Below are 22,866 nucleotides of genomic sequence, written 5' to 3'. Positions count from 1 at the left end.
TAGCATAGTAACGCGGGGGATGCGCAGAATCAGTTCGTTCTCTCGCTGGACACTGGACAGACTACGTATAGTATGCATAATATTGTGTTAATATATCGTCGACCAATATGATTTTAATTGATTAAGTTTGTCGTGTGTTGCATTAAGATGCGGTCTTTTATATTTAACGTAAAAACGTTTCATTATTATAATATTTTTATGACGTTTCAGACTAAATCCAAAATTAGTACATACATTATTTTAATATCTTTGCATAGTAAAATGTATGCAGAGTTTGTACAAGGTGAATCACCAATCATGTGTACACCGTTATTGTTTTATTGCAACTATTCAGATTTTGATTTCAAGAATCATATATTGAAATACTTGGTTACTACTACCGTGATAGTACTCATACTTTTTTCTTTCAGTTATGAAATAGCTAGGTGATTTTTCGATCAAAGGTTTTTAAATCATATAACTTTATGCACTAAGGGTAATATAGGATTATATGATATGTATAGTCTATGATGATTCGAAAATTATAGTTATATATTTATAAATTTATAAATTTATAATAACTATATATTTTAATTTTGTATAAATTGTTCAAGTGTTATAACGTATAATTAAGTAGTTACTACATAGAATTAAACAGTAAACACATAATGTATCTATTTTATATTGTTTATTTTGTATTTATAGTTTTATAATTAACTTACTTATTATAAATACATGAAGATTTTCAACAAAAATAATCTGTTTAATAATAATAAAAGAAAAAAATTATTCTCAATTTGTAACAAATACGTTTGTACTAATACAGGATATACACTCCTGGGGATTGTGAAGAATACAGGTGATAATGATTGGTAATTCACAACATATAAAATATATTGTTCGAGTTCATGTACTCGTACAGATTGTAAACGAAAATTACGATAGAAAACGTAGTTTTCGGTGTCCAATGTCTATACAAAGGATTTACTCTTTATTTAGCGCGCTGCAGTTAAGTAAGCTGCAATATATGTAATTATATGTACCTATATTATTATCATTTATCATTTATAATGTGCATCGATGTTGACACGCGTAATCGCTTATAAAGTTTGGGCATTATAATATCGTTGTATAACAATTAATAACAATATGTGTCCTAAAATGATATCATTTTCGATTATGAAACTTCGCACAAACGCGTATTAATCGGATTTGCGTTAATTTCACACACGCCGCATTCACGATCACGACACGGTAAATCGCTTGTAAGACATATTATTATATAGGGACAATACCGTTCTGTTACCGTTAGTGGGTATAAGTACCTACGTGATGTGTTTTACTTTGAAAACGTTATAATATACCTACGCTGGAGTAGATATAGTGTAAGCAGCCATCATCGCATGTGGGTCAAGTTGTTATTATTGTCATTACTGCGCCACTACCTATATAGTATACAGCAACCATATATTATATACCATTATAGTTATCATCGTGTAAGCCGGAATAGCGCTAACCGCGCGGCGGTGGCACATAACAATTAAAAACAATTGCTAATAACGAGCGAATGTGCGAAAACAAAAAACATTTCGTGCGTTCAATCAACACCATAATATAACTGCTATAGTCCATGAGTACACTCGAAATACTGCTGAAGAGTGAGTGGGTTTTTGTATCGTGTACGTAGTAATGTTATTACGATAGTTTTCAATCCATTATACACCAAATCGGGCAATGGGTTTCAATAAACACAGCCGTTAAATTTACGCTTATGGTTGCCCTGAAAAAAATTAATATTAAACATAAATCGTCACCTGTTTATAATATAATAAGTATACATATATAGTTCTGCGATGAGTGTATGTCTATTATCTTTATGTATAAAACAAACTTTTTAAAACAACGAAGTCGTGGTTCGCATCTCGTTTTGGACCGATAATAGTCGTAGTTCAGCAGCTCCATCCAAAATTCTTCCAATTAAACTCCTGTTATAAATATTATAATACAAAATATTATGTATAATATTACAGATTAAGTATTATACTATATTAGTATATTATATTATACAGTGTATCCACCTAACTCCCCTTCTCATCAGTATTCAAAATACTGTTTTTTTTTTAATTTTTGAGTGCATTTTTTTATAATTTAAATTGTTAAGAAAGTTATTGTTTTTGAAAATTTTATATTTTATATATTATTAATATTTATAAGATAATAAATAATAATTAATAGTCCTATATATATAGCATATACTATTTATTATAAAATGTTTATATTATTCATAGATAAAAACTAATTGTTTGAATATTCAATTAGATATATCAACATTATTTAAAGTTGTTTGATTAATAATTTACTAGAAAAAAGAACGATTTTTATTTGAAATAAATAAGTTGATGTCGCCATATAACACTTATTCTTTAGAGTTTAGTCCATTAAATGGTACATAAATTCTAAGTAATTGAGCATATGATGTCAAAGAATATATTAAAAATTTTAAAAATTTTAAATTTTTAACAAGCTTATTATTAATAGAAAAAATATGGATGAGCTTGATTGGCGAATCACTCTGTATATATGCTTAACGGTATTTTTAATTTCATTTTTTTTCCAAACGTTTCATCAATTATTATTTTAATAATTTACTCGCGTACATATCATGTACCAGTTATGCCTATATAATATAAAATACACTACGTCAATCGTTCGTTTCAACGCTATATAGCGTTTGTATAATATGTATATATTTAGTTACACCATTGCTGCGATCGTTAAAACAAGATCTCGTCGTAGTTTTTATAGTGTATTAAAATACAGAAATCCGGATTCAGGCGATTGTAAACGCTTAAAATCGATACACACCGTTTTTCTATCAGCCGTTACGTCGTCGGCTCGTATTATAATATCGCGTATAATAACACATGCTACGGGGACTAAACAAGCTATTCCAAGTAGTTATAATACATAGAATAATTTTATGAAAACATTTTAAATTTACACTTTGACGTGTCACGATAGCTCGGCTACTGAATGCACCTTTATAAAATTTAGATTCACAATATAAATAATATCCATGTATTCCGTTTCTACATAAACAGTGGCACAAATGGTCAAAATTCTCGTGGTGAGTGGATATTTTAGTTTAGTTTCGATTTTAAAAATATAATGCTGCAGGTGATTTTATTTAAAGACGATTTGATAGTTTCCCTAGTTATTAATGCGATTTCACAGTCATTATAAAGTGTTAGGATTGTTATAGGTATACATCATACAACTATAGTAAGTTTTATATAAGTATAAAGTAATATAGTAAAATATTACCTCCTAGGAGGAGACCTATAATATAACTCGTCGATTGTCTATTGTTAGTTTATTAAGATGTTTTTTTTTGTAGATTTTTCGACTTTCGTATCTCTCCTCCTCACATGTATAGGCATTACATCATTAGATACATTATTATACTATAAATATTAAGATAATATTAAAATAATAAGATAATAAACTTTATATTTTACCGGTTTCCTTTCAATTTTTTCCAGGTTTTGCGGTGGTGTCGAGTTGTAGTACGGTGTCGTCTCCTTGGACGCCGGGCGGGGGCACGGCCGGTGGTAACCCGGACGGACCGGACGGTGGCGGCAACGGTATGCGCAGCGCGGCAGGCGTGAACGCGGGCAGCAACCTTAGCCTAGACGTAGACGACTGTGATGACGACAAGGAACTGTCAGCGGCTGACGCAGAGGGCGTGTGGAGTCCGGACATTGAACAGAGCTTCCAAGAAGCACTGGCCATATACCCGCCGTGTGGACGCCGGAAGATCATTTTGTCCGACGAGGGTAAAATGTATGGTGAGTGAACGCAATAAGTCTATATTGATTCATTATTATTCATTTTCATCGTCATCGCTATAAGAGCATAAAGATACATTATATTATCACAGCAGTCATTTAGATAAAAAAAAAATATTTTACTTAAGTTTCATTTTGAAAACTGGAAGGGACTCAGAGGTTAAAATTGTTTAACTTTACTCCTAGCGGCCAAACACAGTAATATAAAAAAAATCATTGCAATAGGTATATCACATAAACAATAAAAATAATCTTTGATATATTATTTAAAAATTTTAGTTTTTCACAACTTTTATCAACTTTTTTCAAATTTAAAATATAAAAAAGACCTTCCAATAAATCACAGATAATGTTATTCTTAGTAATTTTTATTATATTTTGATTTCAACAATGTTATCATGGCAAGTGAAATATTTTAAACAATAAATGTATTGAAAACGGAGAAAAAATGATAAAATGTTTACCCTTAAAATCGTGTATACCTGCACCTAAAAAAAAGTTCATAGAATCGTTATAATAACGAAACCTACTCTGCTAGCGAAGCTACTAAAGCGAACGCTTCATCGTATGCATATATTTATGTAAAGATATTATCCATTCTATATTTATAATAGTTTTATAGTTTTTGGAAAATTAATTTTTCACCCCACGTCTTCCCTATTATTTACATAATCATAATATATATCATCAAATATAGGTAATATTGTAATAACATATTCCATACAAAGTTACAAAGTTGAATGTTGTTTATAAATTATAAGTATACAAAATATTATGTGATACTGCTTTTAGAATTTCTATCTAACGTTTTTATCGAAAAATATACGATAGTATAATAGTATAGTCATGAAATAAAATCAAAAGTAGTTGAAAAGTATATCCTGTTTCCGATTATGATGCAATATTATGCGTTGTGCAAAAATCACCATTATGATAAAAAAGATTACGGATTTAATTGTTAATATTTGGGTGTGAGTATTTTAGTATTTATGAAATGCGTTTAAAAAACATACTTTAAAAAAATACAATAACTCTCTTATAAAATTAGTTTACTTAGATATATTGCTAGTTAAATAGATCAGCATGTGTAATGTCAGTTTTGTCGATTTAGCACAATATAGCTAATTTATATGCATGTACATACCTTTATATATTATTATGTGTTATGTATCGGCGTGTTGGTCAAGAATATTGTAATTTAACGATTTCGCTCAGAGTTTTTCTCGGTCGGTTTACCACTAAACTTTACGCAGATCCACTACAGAAATGTCGCGAAACTTGGAAACACTGCGCTATTATGAAAAATCATGTTTTTTTATAGCAACAACAGCGTTTAATATATTATTTAATATATAATATAAACTCTGCCTTATAGTGTTTGTTATTTATATACAAATTACGTATTCAATATAGATTTTTATCACGACTTGACATAAATTTATTTTGTAGCGCTATAAAATAAAACTTATATATTATTGTATATACATATATATAGACGATATTTTTTTATTTTCCACCAAAATATCTATACAGGTAAAATAAGAAAACGTATATCTATGTTTTACATACAATAATAAGAATGAACACTTTTTTAGCGTACAATATATATATATATGTAATAAAATTTTAAATGTTTAAAAGACAAAGTTGCCAAACATTTTTATAGCCCATGCCATTGTGCAGCAGCACACCTGTTATTATTAATTCCTCTCTCTTCTTATAACTTTTCCTTGTGTCGGACCCTTATGAATTTATTGCCGTTTCGCGCGCTCTCGCACACGCATTATATATGTTAGTGTGCAGTGTATGTGTTTGTGCGATGTATATATTATTTGTCCGCTCTAAACCGACTTTTGAAAGCTTTTGTCTTCCGTCGTCTCGCCACTGAAAGTGACCCTTTTTGTCTTCCGACCGCATTTTACTCAAAAACTTATCTCGCCGAAAACTTGGGGTCGTAAATACTTTTGCGATTCAAGGCAACTATAAAAGGCGAAGTTTTTATTGTTTTCCATCCTATCCGCTGCTGTTGCTGTTGACTGCAGCACCCTCATTCTCGTCTACAACAATCTTTACGTGAGTGATATTAGACTGCAGTGTTAGTAGCGTTCGATGAGAGCGATTCGCCACCAGGGGTTGAACGTGGAATCTTACCTATGGCTTTATAGTATAGGTTTATAATGTATGATTATATTGGATAAAAAACGAATTATAAAAATTATATTAATATAAGTAATGTAATAGGTAATGGCATAACACAGTTATAGAAGGGACGAGCAGATGTTTGTATAGAAAATAAAAGGGTCGCATGTACGATGGGGAGTGAATAAAAGTTTAGCTTAGATATTTATTAAAAATGAATTGTCTCTTACAACAGTGGAAAAGGGGTGGCTTTATAATAGTTTTATCCTTTTCCAGTGGTGGTAAAATTGTCGTAGAAAGAAATTGCTAAACATTGAATGCGTTGATAGAAAAATAGTTAAAGTAGTAAGGTTGTATATGGTACATTATACATATATAATATATACATACAAGTATATAATTATTAAATACATAAAAAAAATTGCAATGCATTAAAATTTCGCAAATTGTTGTAAACATTAAAAAGATCGTCGATTATTTTTATTCGATGGTTATGTAACTACGAATATAATTGATACATTATTTGCCTTTTATATACATTTATTTATTGCAGTATTCTTAATTTAAAATTAGATCAGGTTATTTATGAACGTGTTATAGTTGATTAACAACTCATTAAATGCAATGGAGATATATATATCAAAAAGTGCATACATTTACGTTATTTATATTAAAAAAATTGTTTTCGTTAATTAAAATTGCATAAAAAATGTTTCTAGCACAATTATTAAAATATAAGTAAAAACATTTAAATCTAGACGCGAATTTATGCACATTTAATTTAAACGTATTATATTTTTATATTTAAGACTGTATAGTGTATTAATGTATATTATATTATTATATGGGTAATACCTAAGGTAGATAATTCTCAAAACCGGTCGCATGCGTGATTCATTTCGTAAAAACCAGCAAACGCTGACAGTGAAAGCTTAAAACTACTGTAAAATGCGCTTGGTAAAAAAAAAAATTGAACAATTTGATAGCGACACGGCGGTTTAGTGTGTAATAAACACGTATTTCTATAAATTTAATTTTATGATATTATGCCGGTGGCGGCATGAGGTTTCGCAGCGAAAATATAGTATAATATATACATAAAGGTCAAACCCGGTTTTCAGTGCAGCGCGTTTAAGTAGTGGCGGGTAGGTGCAGTATATAGTTTTCATCATCCCCCGTGCTGCAATAGAGTGGGAGGGTTCCGATTTGTGTGGGCAAATGACCGTAGGGGTGGTAGTGGGGTAGTTTGGATGCGGGTCAAAGGGGTTGTTTTGCGGCAGTCGGAGTGGCGACGAACGGATGAGGTGGTATACGCGTTTCGGCCTCGGAGCTGGGGGTGGTGGTAGTGGCTATGGTTCCATGATAGAGGGTTGTGAAAGGGTGGCGAGAGGATAGTGGACGGATCTATGTATATATATATATATATGTGAACTTGCAAACGCGTGTGTGTAGAGAAAGAGAAAAGGGTACGTAGCAGAGAGTAAGGGATAGTGGGACAGGGAGACGGCGGACGAACTATTCCAAGAATGTGCAATTAGTGTATATACACACTCGTCGGGGGTGCTGCTATAATTCACCCTTGACTCTGGCGGCGCGCGCTGCGCTGCTTGTAGAGTGTAATAAGGGAGGAAAGAAAGACATAAGAGGCCATCTCGGTTGAGACCACCCCACTCTCTTCACCACCACTCCGCCACCGTGCCATTAACACGTAATCTTCCTCCGCCTCTTTTTCCGGCTACCTATATATATGACGTGCCGAGAGAGCACAGCCAGCACAGTTCCAGCGATTTTCTGCTCTCTTTACCGCCGCCACACCCATGCATCTTTAACCCTAAGCACTATATATCGCCTTCAACCACCACCGCCTCTTCACTTCTTTCTCATCCTCTTGACCTTTTATATGTACCTCCAAATAAAAGCCTATAATAGGTATATCGACTTTATGTGTGTGTGTGTGTGTGACCTGATTGGCGATTGCTGCTATTGCTCTTCTTCCCCACCGTGTTTGTCCGTTGTGTGTGTGTGTGAATAACGAGGGGTTTTCACTATCGATTTGGTCAAACGGCCATAGAGGATCACTTGGTCTACAAAGCTCTTTTATTTTTTTTTCTAAAGGAATTCGTCATCGTCGCCATTGTTGACTGTATGTCCAGTGTATCCCTTATTATTTTTGTAATTTTAAAAAATTAATTTCTACTTATGACTTCACTCAAACTTTTAGTGTATACGCGCTATACATTTTACGTATTATATGTAATGCGTGCTTATATATAGATACCACAGAGAATTACTGTATTTTTGTATTGGTAAATATTATTGAATTTTATCTGACATGTTTAGAGAGAAAGAAAATAGGTAGATAGAGTAAACATATCGGCTGTTCATTTTCAATCGAACTCGTAAGTGCGTTGCAAACAATTTTATTATCCTAACTTAGTGGTGAAGCGGTAGGTTACGCGACAAGACTAACGCAATTTATGTAGAACATATATTGTATTCAACACAAATGTCTCTGGGTGCCCGTTTCTAATCGATGACGTTCGCACAATCTCGTTACGACAACAATAATGTTATTACATATTATATATCTCTGACGATGCAAAACTTAGTAATACAATTAGAGGAATATATTATTAAATAAATATATGTATACTATAATATAGGTTCGAGTAAATAATGTTTCTATCGGAATTTTCGGGTGAATTTATAATATAATTTTTGGAATTACTATGAACTGCAGGTACATTAATTTTAATTTTTTAGTAATCGCGTCGTTCTTTACAGAAAATAAGAATATGAATTTCTTTTGTCGATATTGTCAAAAACACACGTCGGTTATTGCTATACAACCTATACCTATATAGATATGATCGAGCTGAATAAATGCGCGTTGAATGCGGTTTAACTGTTGTGTTATTTATTAGACATTAGTGAACATTAATCATTGTTAAAACGTTTTCGTATTTACGGTTAGTGATTAATAACAATATGTTTATTGAGTTTATTCATTATATTATTCCGTACGATTTCATGTATCTTTATTGCATTAATAAACTAATAAATGCGCGTAGTCATGTTACTTTTGTTTTATAAAGACAATCGATTATTTAATATTTTACGTAATTAAATTGTTTCGCTGAGTCAATTTCAAAAATTAACCCAAACTATTTTTATATTGTGTATTTCAGAATGTAATCCAATAATTTACCCTTTTTAATCGCGTTATAATATATAATTTTTAATAGATCGTGGTCCTATATAGTCGATAAATCCTCATCGCCTCCGGTGCACTTTGCTTACCGACTTTTAAATTATTTAAACTTTTTCTATTATTGATGACAAGCTTACAGGACACATTTGCGAAAAATAATTTAAAGGCAAAATATAAAACATCAGCTAAGAATTAAAAATATACAAACCATTTTATTTTTCAAAGGATTAATAATTGTGACACATTTATCGTGATAACATTTCTTTTTATAAAATATTATACCTTCTGTTAATCAAAACATCTCTACCGATTTAGTTGAACAAACGTGATTTCTTATGTACCATATTATTTATATATATATATATTAAATAAGATCTTCATATAGCCCCTTCGGCCTTAAGTTTTTCATTTTAAGTTTCTTCGTATTCTACAAATATTTTGCAATATAAACGCTCCGGATGTATTTTAATTTTAATTTTATATATTATTATATACAGTGCCATTACTTTAATAAATAATATTTTGGCGTCTCCAATATACAAACTGTGCCGTGTACAACTCGAATGTAAACAAAAATAACAACCCCCAACGGTGAAGATTTACGTAGATTACACCCTTCGGCGATTGCATTGCCGTTCTGACATCACCGCCGTTATTCGTATTTTCCGGCATGTAAACACGGTACGCGAGTTTTTAATTTATTGAAACGCTTTTAATGAAGTGTCTTTCAAATTCTATTTTTTTCTCGTTCTTTTATTCGGTTCAAGTGCGTTTCGAGAACTTTTGATGTTATAAGTACTCTCAGGGAAAAAAAAACTTTAAACTTCCATTCCGCACGTACTGTACACAAGGCACATAAAAAAAAATATCGGTTAAATTATCATATTATTTTATTATGTTATCATGGTTACGCGACTAACCGACCCAATATACAAATCATCGCCTTCGGGGTTAGTATTAATAACAAACAATAGCAGTATAGGATTTTCGTTAACCCGAAAACGCGTACGAGTGCGCTAAATGTATATTTTATAGTATTTAGATCTAAACTGCAGTATTAATATTATACTGCGCGCGGCGGTTGTTGTAATGAATGTATTCGTTCCGTTGTTTGAAATCCTTTAATTAAAAACGTGAATAAAAGTCGACGTTTCAAATAGTTACATGGGTTTCGTCCCAGCCCCCCCCCCCATCTCCTAGGTATCTCTCTCTCTTTTCCATGTATATATTATGCATAGCGAGTGCGCGCACAATCAGCCTTTGAAGTGTATTAAACAATTTCGGCTGAATTATAAAAGTAAAAAATCGAATCGTCTAAAGACGAAAGTACGGGTTAGTAACCCTCTGATATAAAATATCGTGATTATGATATGAACAGCACCAGGCGGTACACATATTTTGCAGCAATATTTTTTTATTTATATTTTTTTTTATTTTAATGTTTTATTTTTTGATTAACTGATTATCAACGTTTATTAAGATTATAACTATTATTTAAAAGTTTATAAATTAAATTTAATATAACCATCGAATTTTTACTACATATGTATGTATATATAGTATATACATATGGTAAATATAATAATAATTATAAATATACCTATTTATATAAATGTTCTTTTACTAATAAAAATAAAGCTAAACAAAATTAATCATGGAGTTTTATTAATTTCACTAATTAGTTTTGTCATGATAAAATTATATTTAATTATTGATGAATATCAATTTTTAATTATAAACATCATCATCATTATAAACTTAAATAATCGCTGTTAATAATTTTTTTTATTCAATGTTGGTACCATAACCTTCAGTAATCATTTGAATCCCGGAAACTAATGATTGTTTCAATACGTGTAGAGCCCAAAGTAGACAGTTTATTTAAAGATATTTCTTTTAGATTAGGTTTTAAAATATTATCACAGTTTTTTGTACTTAATAGGTTTGTTCTCTTTTGGTTTTTGGTTATTTGTTTTGTTATGTGGTTTATTGTGCCTTATGCACTGATAATATTACATTATATAATCTTTTGGCTGCGCATAATATATAAGAAATAGTTCTTGGACGCTTCTTCGTCATTGTCGTCGAGACGAGAAGAAGACTTCTACAATAAGACGTGATGATTCGGTTCGGTCATCGGCTCGTCTTCGCTATCTATATATATATATATGGAAGTAACGATGCACGCACACACGCTCGGTTTTAACATATAATAATAGGCTTGGTGTTTTATGTAGTATATATACAACACATATACGTTATAGCATTATATACTATATACTTTGTATATTATAAACATTTTGGTGCAGTGCGGTGGCGGGCATGAGTACGGGTGCGAGATGAAGCGTTAAAAAAAGGGACCAGGTGCGGCTCAGCTAGTCGCGGTCCGTCGAAGGGGGAAAATATTATCGTTATTATTGTCGTGTGTACTGTGTAGTAGTAACAACGCGCTTGTATTATATCAGCTGAAGTGACGGGGGAGAGCCTGCAGTGTACTGTATATTATATATATAGGTATCTACCTATTAGGTTTATGCACAAAGCGAGTGTAGTGAAAACGAGCGCGCGCGCAGAGAACGTTCACCTCGTCCGAACGACGATTATTATTATTATTATTATTATTATTATTATTACTATTATTATTATTATTATTATTATATATGACTAAGACTACTACTATACGGTGATGCTGTTGATGACGATGATGACGATCGTGTACCACGCGGCCACTCGAATGCGGAGCGCTCTCCTCGCATAATATACGCACTCGCTCTCACGACCGCGTTTTTTCCATCTAAACTGCCGTCGACGACGTTACACAATAATGCTTATATATACAATGTATCGTATGCGTGTGGTGTACAGGTATAGGTAGGTACCTACACAGCGTATCAACTTTTCTATATTACGATATTATGTAGAAGATGGCGACCGTGACTGCATGGTGTGTATAATATAATATGCGTATCTATAATAGATACCCGGATAAATACGCTTAGATGACGTTTGTATGTGTGTGTCCCACGCACACGAGATTATAAGATGATGTATATATTATATATTATTAACACTTTCGATATCACGAAACGTTTTGTCGCTTGAAGGTACAATATCGCATAAGCTCCTGAGCGATAACTTTATTACAATATCACGTATACATAGAGGTGTTACGAGTAAACGAATTTTTGACCCAATTCGTAATTTTTTACACTAGTATCCCTCCCTTCACGTGCACGCATTATATTATTCTCTTTATATACATTTCTTTCATATACATGCACCGACTGTCTATTTAATAAGCGAACGTTCCTATATCGAGTGTAATCGCCAATTGACCGCAGTGTCTTGAGTGTTGCACCCATGCACACGCGGCATATACGTGATTTTGTTTTTTTCGTAACCCATCGACTGACATTTGATATTATATTGAAATCTTGCGCAGTTTTTAATAAAAAACAAAAACTCTTCGTTTGCTCGACTATAATTGGGTTATAACCGCGTCGTCGCCATATGTGTGTGTGAGCGTTCAATTTTTATTAGCGCTGCACAGATGAAGATGACACGTGGTCGATCTTAAAAATGCCGGAATAGAAGATCTTCATCACGTTCATCTCCTGCGAGACAATGTTCTTTCGATACATCTATTATTGTTTCGGACACACCAACTTAACATTTTTGCGCTCGTACCCATACGCATTATTATATTATTAAATAAGCGATTTAAAACAGTTTTTTTTCCGCTAATGTTCCAGATGAGTATGGGTAAAATTAATTTGAAATAAAATATCAAAATATATCAATGTTCGTGTACCTCTAAATATGAGAACGAGATTTTTTAAATGATTAGTATTTATTTATTTATTTATTTAACTTAGTGTAATTACTAGTTATTATGTATATATAGGTATACCTTCTTAAAATCGTATGCCATTTTCTAACTATTTTAGACACTGTTAATCTGCAACTAAGAGTAATATGAAACTAATTTAAAAATGTATTTAAATAAACCATTTAATTTATTCTTGTTTAATTTCTAAAAAAGAAGTTATCTTCATTTGTATCACTATCTTTACGCTACAAAAAAATAAAAATACAATTTACAAAATGTATTTAACATACTATACTATTCCTTAACTATTTAGGTACCGTAAAAATAATAGTATCTAATAGTTGTCATAAATTATTATTCAAATTCCGAATCATAATTAAACGTATCTAATCGTTTGTTGTTTCAACTCTCATCCCAATCCAAGCCCTGTTTTGACGTTTTATGATAGATTTAATGTCATACTCGAGAGCTCATAATTTGTATAATTGTATACGATATAATTTTATATGAATCTCGATAGTTATCCGTTCTGTATAATTTATAAAAAATTGTACGAATTTTAAAACGCATAAAGTCGTTAGTGGTAAACAGATGAAATTATATTACTTATTATTATACCTAGTTATTAGTCGTACAATAATAGTGATCGTTCATCGTTTAGGTCACCTTTCCGCTAGAGTAGATTTTAGAGTTGTTGTGAAAAGAATACCGTATATATACATATAAATCATAAAATATTCACAATGTTTGTTGTTTGTAAGCAAGAGACTCAGGGAAGGACAAGACATACTTTTTCCCTCGGCATTGATAAACGAACAAATATATGTTCATGTGTGTGCGCGCTGCTGCCTGCAACCCCTATATATACATATGCTACCACTGCGGCTCTCCTATTTTCGCTCCCACCGACCACCTAGTCGCCAAATCTATCACATAAATTATTATGGCTGACCATTTCAGTCGATGTATATAATGTATCTCTGACTTTATATAATGTAATATGTGTAGAAGGCTATCAATAATGCATACCTACTTCTATATATATATAAATGCCTTGTATAGGTCACCTCTCTACTGTGGCTAAATAATAGTTTCTTTTCGGACATGGATTTTATTTATTTTTCTACGGCCTTATTTGTACATGTATGTGTGCGTGTGTGCGTGCGTGCTTGTGTAAGATTTTTTTTTTATCGCAATATTGTTTTTGCCATAGCTTGCCAAGACGGTGAAGTGTGCTGATATATAGGAACCGAGTAGAAGAGTTTCTACGGAGGAAATTCCCCGTGAGATATTATTATTTTTAACCCTCTTGTCGAGGCGTTACGGCGTTCGTTGTAATACCGTTTTATGGTGTTTTTCTCAAACAGAAATAATAATAATAAAAACAATGTACCTTCGACTGTTGTTGTAGTTTCCGTTTATTTTACTTATTTAATTTTCTGCATGTAACACGCATGCACATCACATTTATAATATGTACTGAGTCTATTTCAGATTAAAATTAAGTACATACCATAGCAACCACACTTTATTATTATGGTTTCTTATTAACCACGAGTGGAGAGCGCCTCAATCATATATTTATTTTAATATTTTATACTATATAATTAATCTTGTTATCTATCGGTTCACTATTGTATAAATGTATGCATATTACGTATATAGAATTATATATGTATATATATTCGTTGATGGCGATGGGTAAGACGAAAAATGTTCAACGTCGTCGTCGGTAATTGGAAAATTATACAAAATCTTATGCCTACTATTTGATAATACCATAGGTGTAGTCAGTGGTGTATTGTGTATCCAATGTGGGTTAATAAATAGTTATAATCCCTCCCGCAAGTTGTTTAATAATAATAAAAAAAAAAATTCTATCAATATCTTACAAATCCCAATTGTAATGTCAGTTGTAGTTTTGTGATTTTAATTAACATTTTATTATTTATTTAATACCTTCAGTAAAATGATTAAAGAATTAAAGAACAATATTTTAGATAGATGAACTTGCCAAAATATTAAAATTAATTTATACATTTATTTTATAGTTTAAAAAAAACAAATAGTGTTCAGAATTATTTTGTTATTCACTAAAAACTTAAATTTAATTGTAATGGTATTAATTGATTTCACTATACATCGAATTCACAACTGCATTGTCTATCGTTCCATCACGTGCCTTTTATCATATTCTAATAGTAATCATGGTATAATATAATTCGCAAACCACGATTTCCCGGAAATTTTCCAGAATTGGACAAAGTTCAACATTAGGACACGATACGATTGATGACGCAATTGTGAACCCGGCTTTTTAGTTATTTAAACCACACAGTAAGGTAGTTGAATATTCTTGTCTACTATTTGATATATTATGGTAATGTGTTAGTTTACAAGGAACACTGTGGTAATAGTTATAGTAACTTAGAGACCTTTGTGTAGGTATTGCATTAATAATAAGATAACTGAGGTCTGAGGAGAATATAATTGAATAATTATTAACTAAACTATTCTATGGTCACCATATACCATGATAAATGATTATTCGCCTCATTTTCTAATATGTCCTATACTATTCCTTTATTATCTTTATCTATATTTAGGTATATGAAGTCATCGTTTGGTTCTAATTTAAATATTATTTTCTAGTCTGGTTTAAGTAAGGCTGGGTTTAAGGTTAAAATCTAGGCTAAGGTTTAATTAGTCTGGTTAGTAACGAAAGGTATAATGTGTATGTTGCCAATAATTTGTTACTACAACGCGAAGCCACCTTCCTTTAGGTACCTACCGTCTTGATATAATATATTGTGCATTCCCGCGGTATAATGTTATTGTTTCTCATTTCTCGGTATTAATTAGGCGAGCTATTAAATGTTCGTTTACGCTTATTATTCTTTTTCACACGCTACATCAATGCAACCTTGCGGACATGACGCATTAGCGAAAAAAATGCGATTAAAAACCACATAAATGACGATTGGATTGAATACCTATTATTATGGATTTCGGACGTTTGCCTTAAAGGAGTTCGATCGTTAGTAATTAGTTTTATATATTATTTTCTTAACGATCGATTTCCATCAGCAAACGATTTCAGCCATTCAACGCTCGTATATAATACTTCTATACCGACTTGCAACCATGAAAATTAAATAAAGGTTTAATAAAATGTAGATGAGAATGTTATTATTGTATTACTGCAGCTAAGAAAACGAGACACGTGTATGTGATTTGTAAATTTTATTCTGTCTATTTACACGGTATGGAGGTCGGACGTATAATATAATAATATGTTGGACATTACTCACGCATATACGATTATAATATTATTATTATTATTATTATTATTATACGTACGCGACACATCGGTATATAATACACCATGATGATTTAATTATACTAATAATGATAACATATTATATAATCAACTTTATTGCCATTCGAATACCGTCGGCGCGATTGTCGATATATGATATATGGACACGGTACGTCACTAACACCTCCCCCGGCATGCACAGTCGAGCACCTGCTCGATTAGCGCTATTAAAATTTGGGTAATTAATCGTCGTAGTTTGTAATTTATATTATTATGAACGACCACGTTCTTGTCATCGCTAAAACGCTGATGTTCAAAATTTCAAATATCATTTTGGAGCAACACAACCGATTTTGGCGGCGTTTGTTCCTTAATAATGAACCTATGATCCGCGGTGTTCGTTTTCTTCGATCTTTTAAAAACATAAAAATATTAATTATTACGGTATAGATATGAAAATTTTCTCCCGTAAAATGATAAATTAATATTAGAAAAATTTATGAACATTTTAATGCAGAAAATTATTAGTATAGAACTTTCTTTCAACTGAAAATAGATATACAAAATAATGGTTATAATGAATATGACAATTTTCAAAATTTAGGGAGAACATTTTCCAATACTCAAGTAGGAAATATAAAAATTACGATAGTATAATAACACAAAAATATCGTATGGCCGTTTGACTGTTTATTGTATATAAACAATAAAATAAACACTTCGATAAATTATAAAGCATATCATAATAAATTAATGAGTCACTTATTTGTGTCAGAATAACTTCTATCGTTTCCAAAATAGGGTGCTGGAAAATAATTATACTGCACGCCATCAAAAAACTATATACAGAAGTTTTTTGATATTTTTTTTTTTTGCATTTGAAACATATATTTTGCAATATCATTTTATCAAGTGCGTAAAGATGACATTACATATATGAACAATCTTACTAAAACCATTTAATGATGTGCATATGGAGTCGTTGGAAAGTTTTATAAGGATTCAAGTTTCGGTGCAATTGAAATCATTAGTAATAAACATGACATTTGACTTTGAACATACAAATTTCTATGTTCAATAAACAAAAAGTGAGGCTCTTTAAAAATCGCTAACATGTATCAAACAATGTTGAACAATTCAATGCGCACAAATATTATGTTGTATGGCTTTTTGTAAGATTTTGCTACTTATTAGTTATTATAAACCACACATATGTAATGCCAACTTTACGTATTTACCTAATTTTATAGGTATCTTAATGTATGGTAAAACTATATAAAAGTTTAATTTAATCGTATATATTGTACCTAATAGTTATATGTAATTTTCTATTAAATATAAAATCTCGTTTTTCTTATTTCCTTGAGGTATGATGGTTATGTCTTTTATATCATTTAATAGATTTTATGTATACTGCAGGTACCTAAAGTCTATACGTATAATAATAATATTTACTATCGTTTCAGTACTTGCCCTCTACACAAAGTATATAAAATAACGTATTGAATATCGGATATGTATATGTCGTGGGTATCAGGTAATAATAATAAAAACATGCGATGTGCACTGCCAGAGTGGTATATATACAGTTACAATTTTATAGGTAGGTGTCGAGATAATAAATATTGTATATTATAACGTCGGGGGATTATAAAAGTCTAAAACCGGATGAGGTCTGCGACAAAAAAAAATTTTCTATGGCGAGAAAATAATAACACAACAATTATTATTGTTAACTTATAATACCTATAATAACTGTGAAACAGCGCGGCCCACCCGTACTCTATACAAATATAAACTGTTCCCGAAGAGACTCGTGTATGGTTGCGTACCTTTATTTTTTTATTTTTTATGTGTAAATTCGTCAAAACTATGGTTTTTTTTTGCTCTGACAATCGCAAACCCATTACCAACGACGCGTTACCTACCTACCCTACCGGCTACCACTATACCTATGATATTGAATGGGTATACTTTGTTAAAAGGGACACAAGTCACGTATTCAAGTAAAATTATTACTTAAGTTAGGATATTCCATAATAATATGATTATCTCGATTTCGTATGTTGTTTGTTTTTTATAAAAAAAAAAGCTATACTTTTATTAATTATTGTTTGCGTACAATTATTATTTATTTTGAAATATTCATGACATGATGTATTATATAAATGTGTAAGAATGTAAGATACCCATTTGTCATGTCAATTATAAATGAATACTTGTTAAGATGTACATTTTTAAATTTTCAGGAGAAATACTATCTTGACTTTTTGAATTTATATTTTATTTATTTAATTAGATATAATACATGTAAAATATTAAAATTCGTTAATAGAGCCTTGTATATAATATATCATTAATGGTTTTTTTGGCGATTTTTTCGAAATTAAAACGACAGGTCTTTAAAAACAAATTAATAATATCACTGTTTTGTTTCTCGTGAAAAATGTTTTAAAAATATTTCCGTGGTTCTTCTGTGGATATAAACCTAGTGGTTGAATTTTAAAACTCGAGCGCATAGTGATAAACTAATTACACAAAATATAACTAATTATATTGAATTGAGAAAACGGAGGATAACTGGCGATGGCGGTAGTCTCGAAGCACTTCTTATCAATATTAGCCACTGTTATCAGTAGAAATGAATGCAAAATCGCTTTTGTTGTTATGTTTTTGCCATTTTATTTGCGTCCTAATGTTTTGTGCTTGTGTTTGTTATGAGTATTATGACAATATTATTCACCACCAACTAATGGCATTATTTACGTGTTTACAGGACGTAATGAATTGATTGCCAGGTATATAAAACTGCGTACCGGCAAGACACGGACGCGGAAACAAGTCAGTTCTCACATCCAAGTGTTAGCGCGCCGCAAGCTGCGTGAAATCCAAGCCAAACTCAAAGTGGTGAGTAACAAAATCTTACCGTGGTGTACGATGCACCTCTACTTCAGATTTTATATATTTCTTATTGTCATTCGCCAAATAGTCGAGTAATATTTTTTAATTATTATCATCATCGCCGTCGTTGATAAATTGTTATGTAGACACCTATGATGGTTTTTTTTTAAATTTTTCTCATTAGTGGATTAGTCATGTAATTAAGTGTGTTAGAGGTAGAGTGTAACGTGTGTTGTGGGGCTATAGGTGGTACCCACAGAGCATGCGGCCAAGGAGAAGGCGTTACAGACCATGTCGGCAATGTCCAGTGCGCAGATTGTGTCAGCGTCAGCAACGGTCGCAGCTATACACTCCAAAGGATTGGCCAGCCTGGCATCTTTTCCACCTGGCGCGCCGCCCCCGCCGGTGAGTACACAATGCTCCCAACGCACGCTACCTCTTGTATACGTTTGCTTCTCTCGTAGCTTATATTGCCATCCGTAGCTTGTTTTTTTACTTGTGATTTACCGATAGCATTAACTAATATTTATTTTGTAATTTGTTACAGTTTTGGCAACCAGGATTACAGCCAGGCACATCCCAAGAGTAAGTATATTCTAGTAGTCGAGTTTAGTTTATTGAAAAATGTAATCTAATTTTTATATAATTGTTATAGTGTTAAGCCATTTGCCCAAGGGTATCCTAGCGGTGGATCAACAGGTCTTAAACCTCCATCAACTGCTGTATCGTCTGAAATCCAACCACCAAGCGTCCCACCTTGGGATGGCAGAGCAATTGCCACACACAAACTGCGTTTAGTTGAGTTCTCAGCATTTATGGAACACCAACGAGAACCAGAAATAGTGAGTTTCTTATACAACTAAGCATAATGTACAGTGGTTAAAATGTAATTTTTGTCAATAGTATCAAAAACATCTTTTTGTGCATATTGGAGGACCAGTGAGTTATTCGGATCCTTTATTGGAAGTGAGTGTGCTTGATATTATATTATGTACTTTAAAAATATTTTATATAATTTTTTTTTTCTTTGTAGTCTGTGGATGTGCGACAGATTTATGATAAGTTCCCAGAAAAAAAAGGAGGCCTTAAAGAATTATATGACAAAGGTCCTCAAAATGCATTTTTCCTTGTCAAGTTCTGGGCAGATCTCAATTCTAACATTCATGATGAAGCTGGTGCTTTCTATGGCGTCACTAGCCAGTAAGTATCTACACAACTAAGCATACTTGAGATTGATTTGGTTTTCAATAAGTGTTTTTTTCTCTTTCTTTAAAGATATGAAAGCTCTGAAAACATGAGTATAACGTGTTCAACTAAAGTTTGCTCATTTGGCAAACAAGTGGTAGAAAAAGTAGAGACAGAATATGCCCGATTCGAAAACGGTCGGTTCATCTACCGCATACATAGGTCACCTATGTGTGAATACATGATCAATTTCATTCACAAGCTCAAACATTTGCCCGAAAAATACATGATGAACTCTGTGCTGGAAAATTTTACTATACTACAGGTAATATTGTGTTAATATTTGGTTCAAGGTAATACTTGACACAATGTCTTAATAATTTTTTTTATCTCCTGTCCTACTAGGTGGTTACCAACCGAGAGACCCAAGAGACTTTACTTTGTACCGCTTACGTCTTCGAAGTATCTACATCTGAACATGGCGCACAACACCATATGTACAGGCTGGTCAAAGACTAAGAGTATGTTATACATTTATAATGAACTATCTAAAGAAAGTCGATTGGTGCTGTTTGGTTTCAGTCGTATCTTTATTTATTTGAGAGACCTTCCAAATGATTAACGTATCCCAATCGATAATTTTATTTTGTTTGTAACTACCCATACCAAAATACTCTCTTTATGAAGGTAATATTTACCTAATCAGATTATTATTATTAATTTTTAATATTATTATTGTTCTTAATGACTTGTATAACCAAGGGGGTTTGTCTATTTGACATTATTCTGAAATTATTGTGTACTTTTTTTTTATCCCTTTGATTTTTACCAATTCTTTTCCCCACTAATTTATTATTAGGATTTGTGTTATTATTGTAAAATGGAAACACCATATAATTTATTGATGTACAGATAATCATCTTACAGCTCGCTACCTAAAACTGGTGACTGTTATCATTGAGTATGAAATTATGACCGAGGTTTTAAGGGTTTAAAATAAATTTGAAATTATTACGTTTTTGTACTTAAAAGTTAGGTCGACTGAATCCTGTTGCAATTCTTATTGGATGTTGTAAAAACGATGTAATTTTGTAGATTAATTTGTATATACATAGAAATATATTATAATATATTATATTATTTTTAAAAATAAACAAAACAAACTTGACAAAAAAAAAAAAATTTAAAAAATGAAACGTTTTTAACATTTAAATACTTAGGGAATAATGTGTTTTATATTATTATTATTATTATTATTTTTTTTTGTTCCCAAGATTTTTAGTTTTTACATTGTAAAATTATACTTAGAAATGATTTCATTTGATCTCTGGGTTTTTCCTCAAACAGTGTTTGAAAATTAAGAAACAATAATAATATATATAATATTACACGTTTTATTTATATTTTATTGAAATTTTATTTGGAAAAAATGTTCAAGATATTTTTATTATTTTATTTGATTTTATACTTTTATTTTTTTTTCACACACATATATATATATACTATTATTGTAAAACATACTCTTGGACATTGTAAAGTGAATTAAACGTTTTTCATCAATATATTTATTAAAATAAATAATAACAATAATTATTAATCAAATGTTACCAAAACTAAAAACATTGAGCCGTGTTTTGACAAAAAGAAAACACGATTCATTGAGTCCAGCGAGTTGAAAAACCGAAATGAAATTCTACTTAAGGAACGTGTATATGATAATTATGTGAAATCAATGATAGATATTTGATAAATATATTAATATATATATTTATGTATTGTGTATTATGAAATTATTATACTGGTTAACTGTTGACAGCTATTATCAGTATTTTTTGATGATGTATGTAAGCATATTATTTTATATTAATGTGCAATGTTATAAAAGTTTAATAATTATTTTGTATATTTTATATTTTATTTATACATATTTTAACATTTAAGTTGAACTCTATTTTTTTTTTTTAATTATAATTTCTTTTTCTTTTTGAAAAAAAAAAATTAAAAACTAATGATTTTTTTTTTGTGTCTATTAGTCCAAAATGTGTGCAGGTGTACAAATGCTTCCTGAAATTGCCTTTGTACACTTTTTTTTGAAATGAATAAAAAAATTATTTATTTTTTTGATAAAAATTTTATTTGTCTGATTTATTCCACATTGAACAGAATTTGTAGTTATCTATTTCAATTTGCAGGTACATCCATGGGCTTGTACATAGAAAAATATATTTAAGAGCCAACAACAACTGTGTTATCTAGGGGTTGCTATTTAAAAAGTATGAGCATTAACGATGAATTATACCTATTGACTATTGTAATAATACCATCATGTATCATATAGTAAAATTAATTGTCAACATTTTAGGAGAATGCTAACTATAATTATATTGTCTTATCAACATAGAAACTTTTTGAAGTTAAATTAAACCAAAAGAGAAAATTATCTATTTAGCTATCG

General features: G+C 31.0%; 1 protein-coding gene across 6 annotated transcripts in view; it reads left to right on the top strand.

Moving 5' to 3' along the window:
• LOC132918569 (transcriptional enhancer factor TEF-1) overlaps nt 1-22,541 on the top strand; it is a 76,842-nt gene extending 54,301 nt beyond the window's left edge. For 5 of the 6 annotated variants that reach the window (XM_060979876.1, XM_060979873.1, XM_060979875.1 and 2 more), the window contains 9 exons: nt 3,522-3,827; nt 19,102-19,232; nt 19,473-19,631; nt 19,774-19,811; nt 19,882-20,068; nt 20,130-20,192; nt 20,260-20,426; nt 20,502-20,736; nt 20,817-22,541. In XM_060979876.1, coding sequence (XP_060835859.1) covers nt 3,522-3,827; nt 19,102-19,232; nt 19,473-19,631; nt 19,774-19,811; nt 19,882-20,068; nt 20,130-20,192; nt 20,260-20,426; nt 20,502-20,736; nt 20,817-20,930 — 1,400 coding nt within the window. In that variant the 3' untranslated portion in view covers nt 20,931-22,541. The remainder of the gene's footprint in view (nt 1-3,521; nt 3,828-19,101; nt 19,233-19,472; nt 19,632-19,773; nt 19,812-19,881; nt 20,069-20,129; nt 20,193-20,259; nt 20,427-20,501; nt 20,737-20,816) is intronic. The other variant, XM_060979874.1, reaches the window with a different exon arrangement.
• The last annotated feature ends 325 nt before the right edge of the window (nt 22,542-22,866 follow it).

Source organism: Rhopalosiphum padi, chromosome 1, assembly GCF_020882245.1.
Source record: "Rhopalosiphum padi isolate XX-2018 chromosome 1, ASM2088224v1, whole genome shotgun sequence".
NCBI classification, from domain to species: domain Eukaryota; kingdom Metazoa; phylum Arthropoda; class Insecta; order Hemiptera; family Aphididae; genus Rhopalosiphum; species Rhopalosiphum padi.
This window is presented reverse-complemented; position numbering and strand designations above follow the sequence as displayed.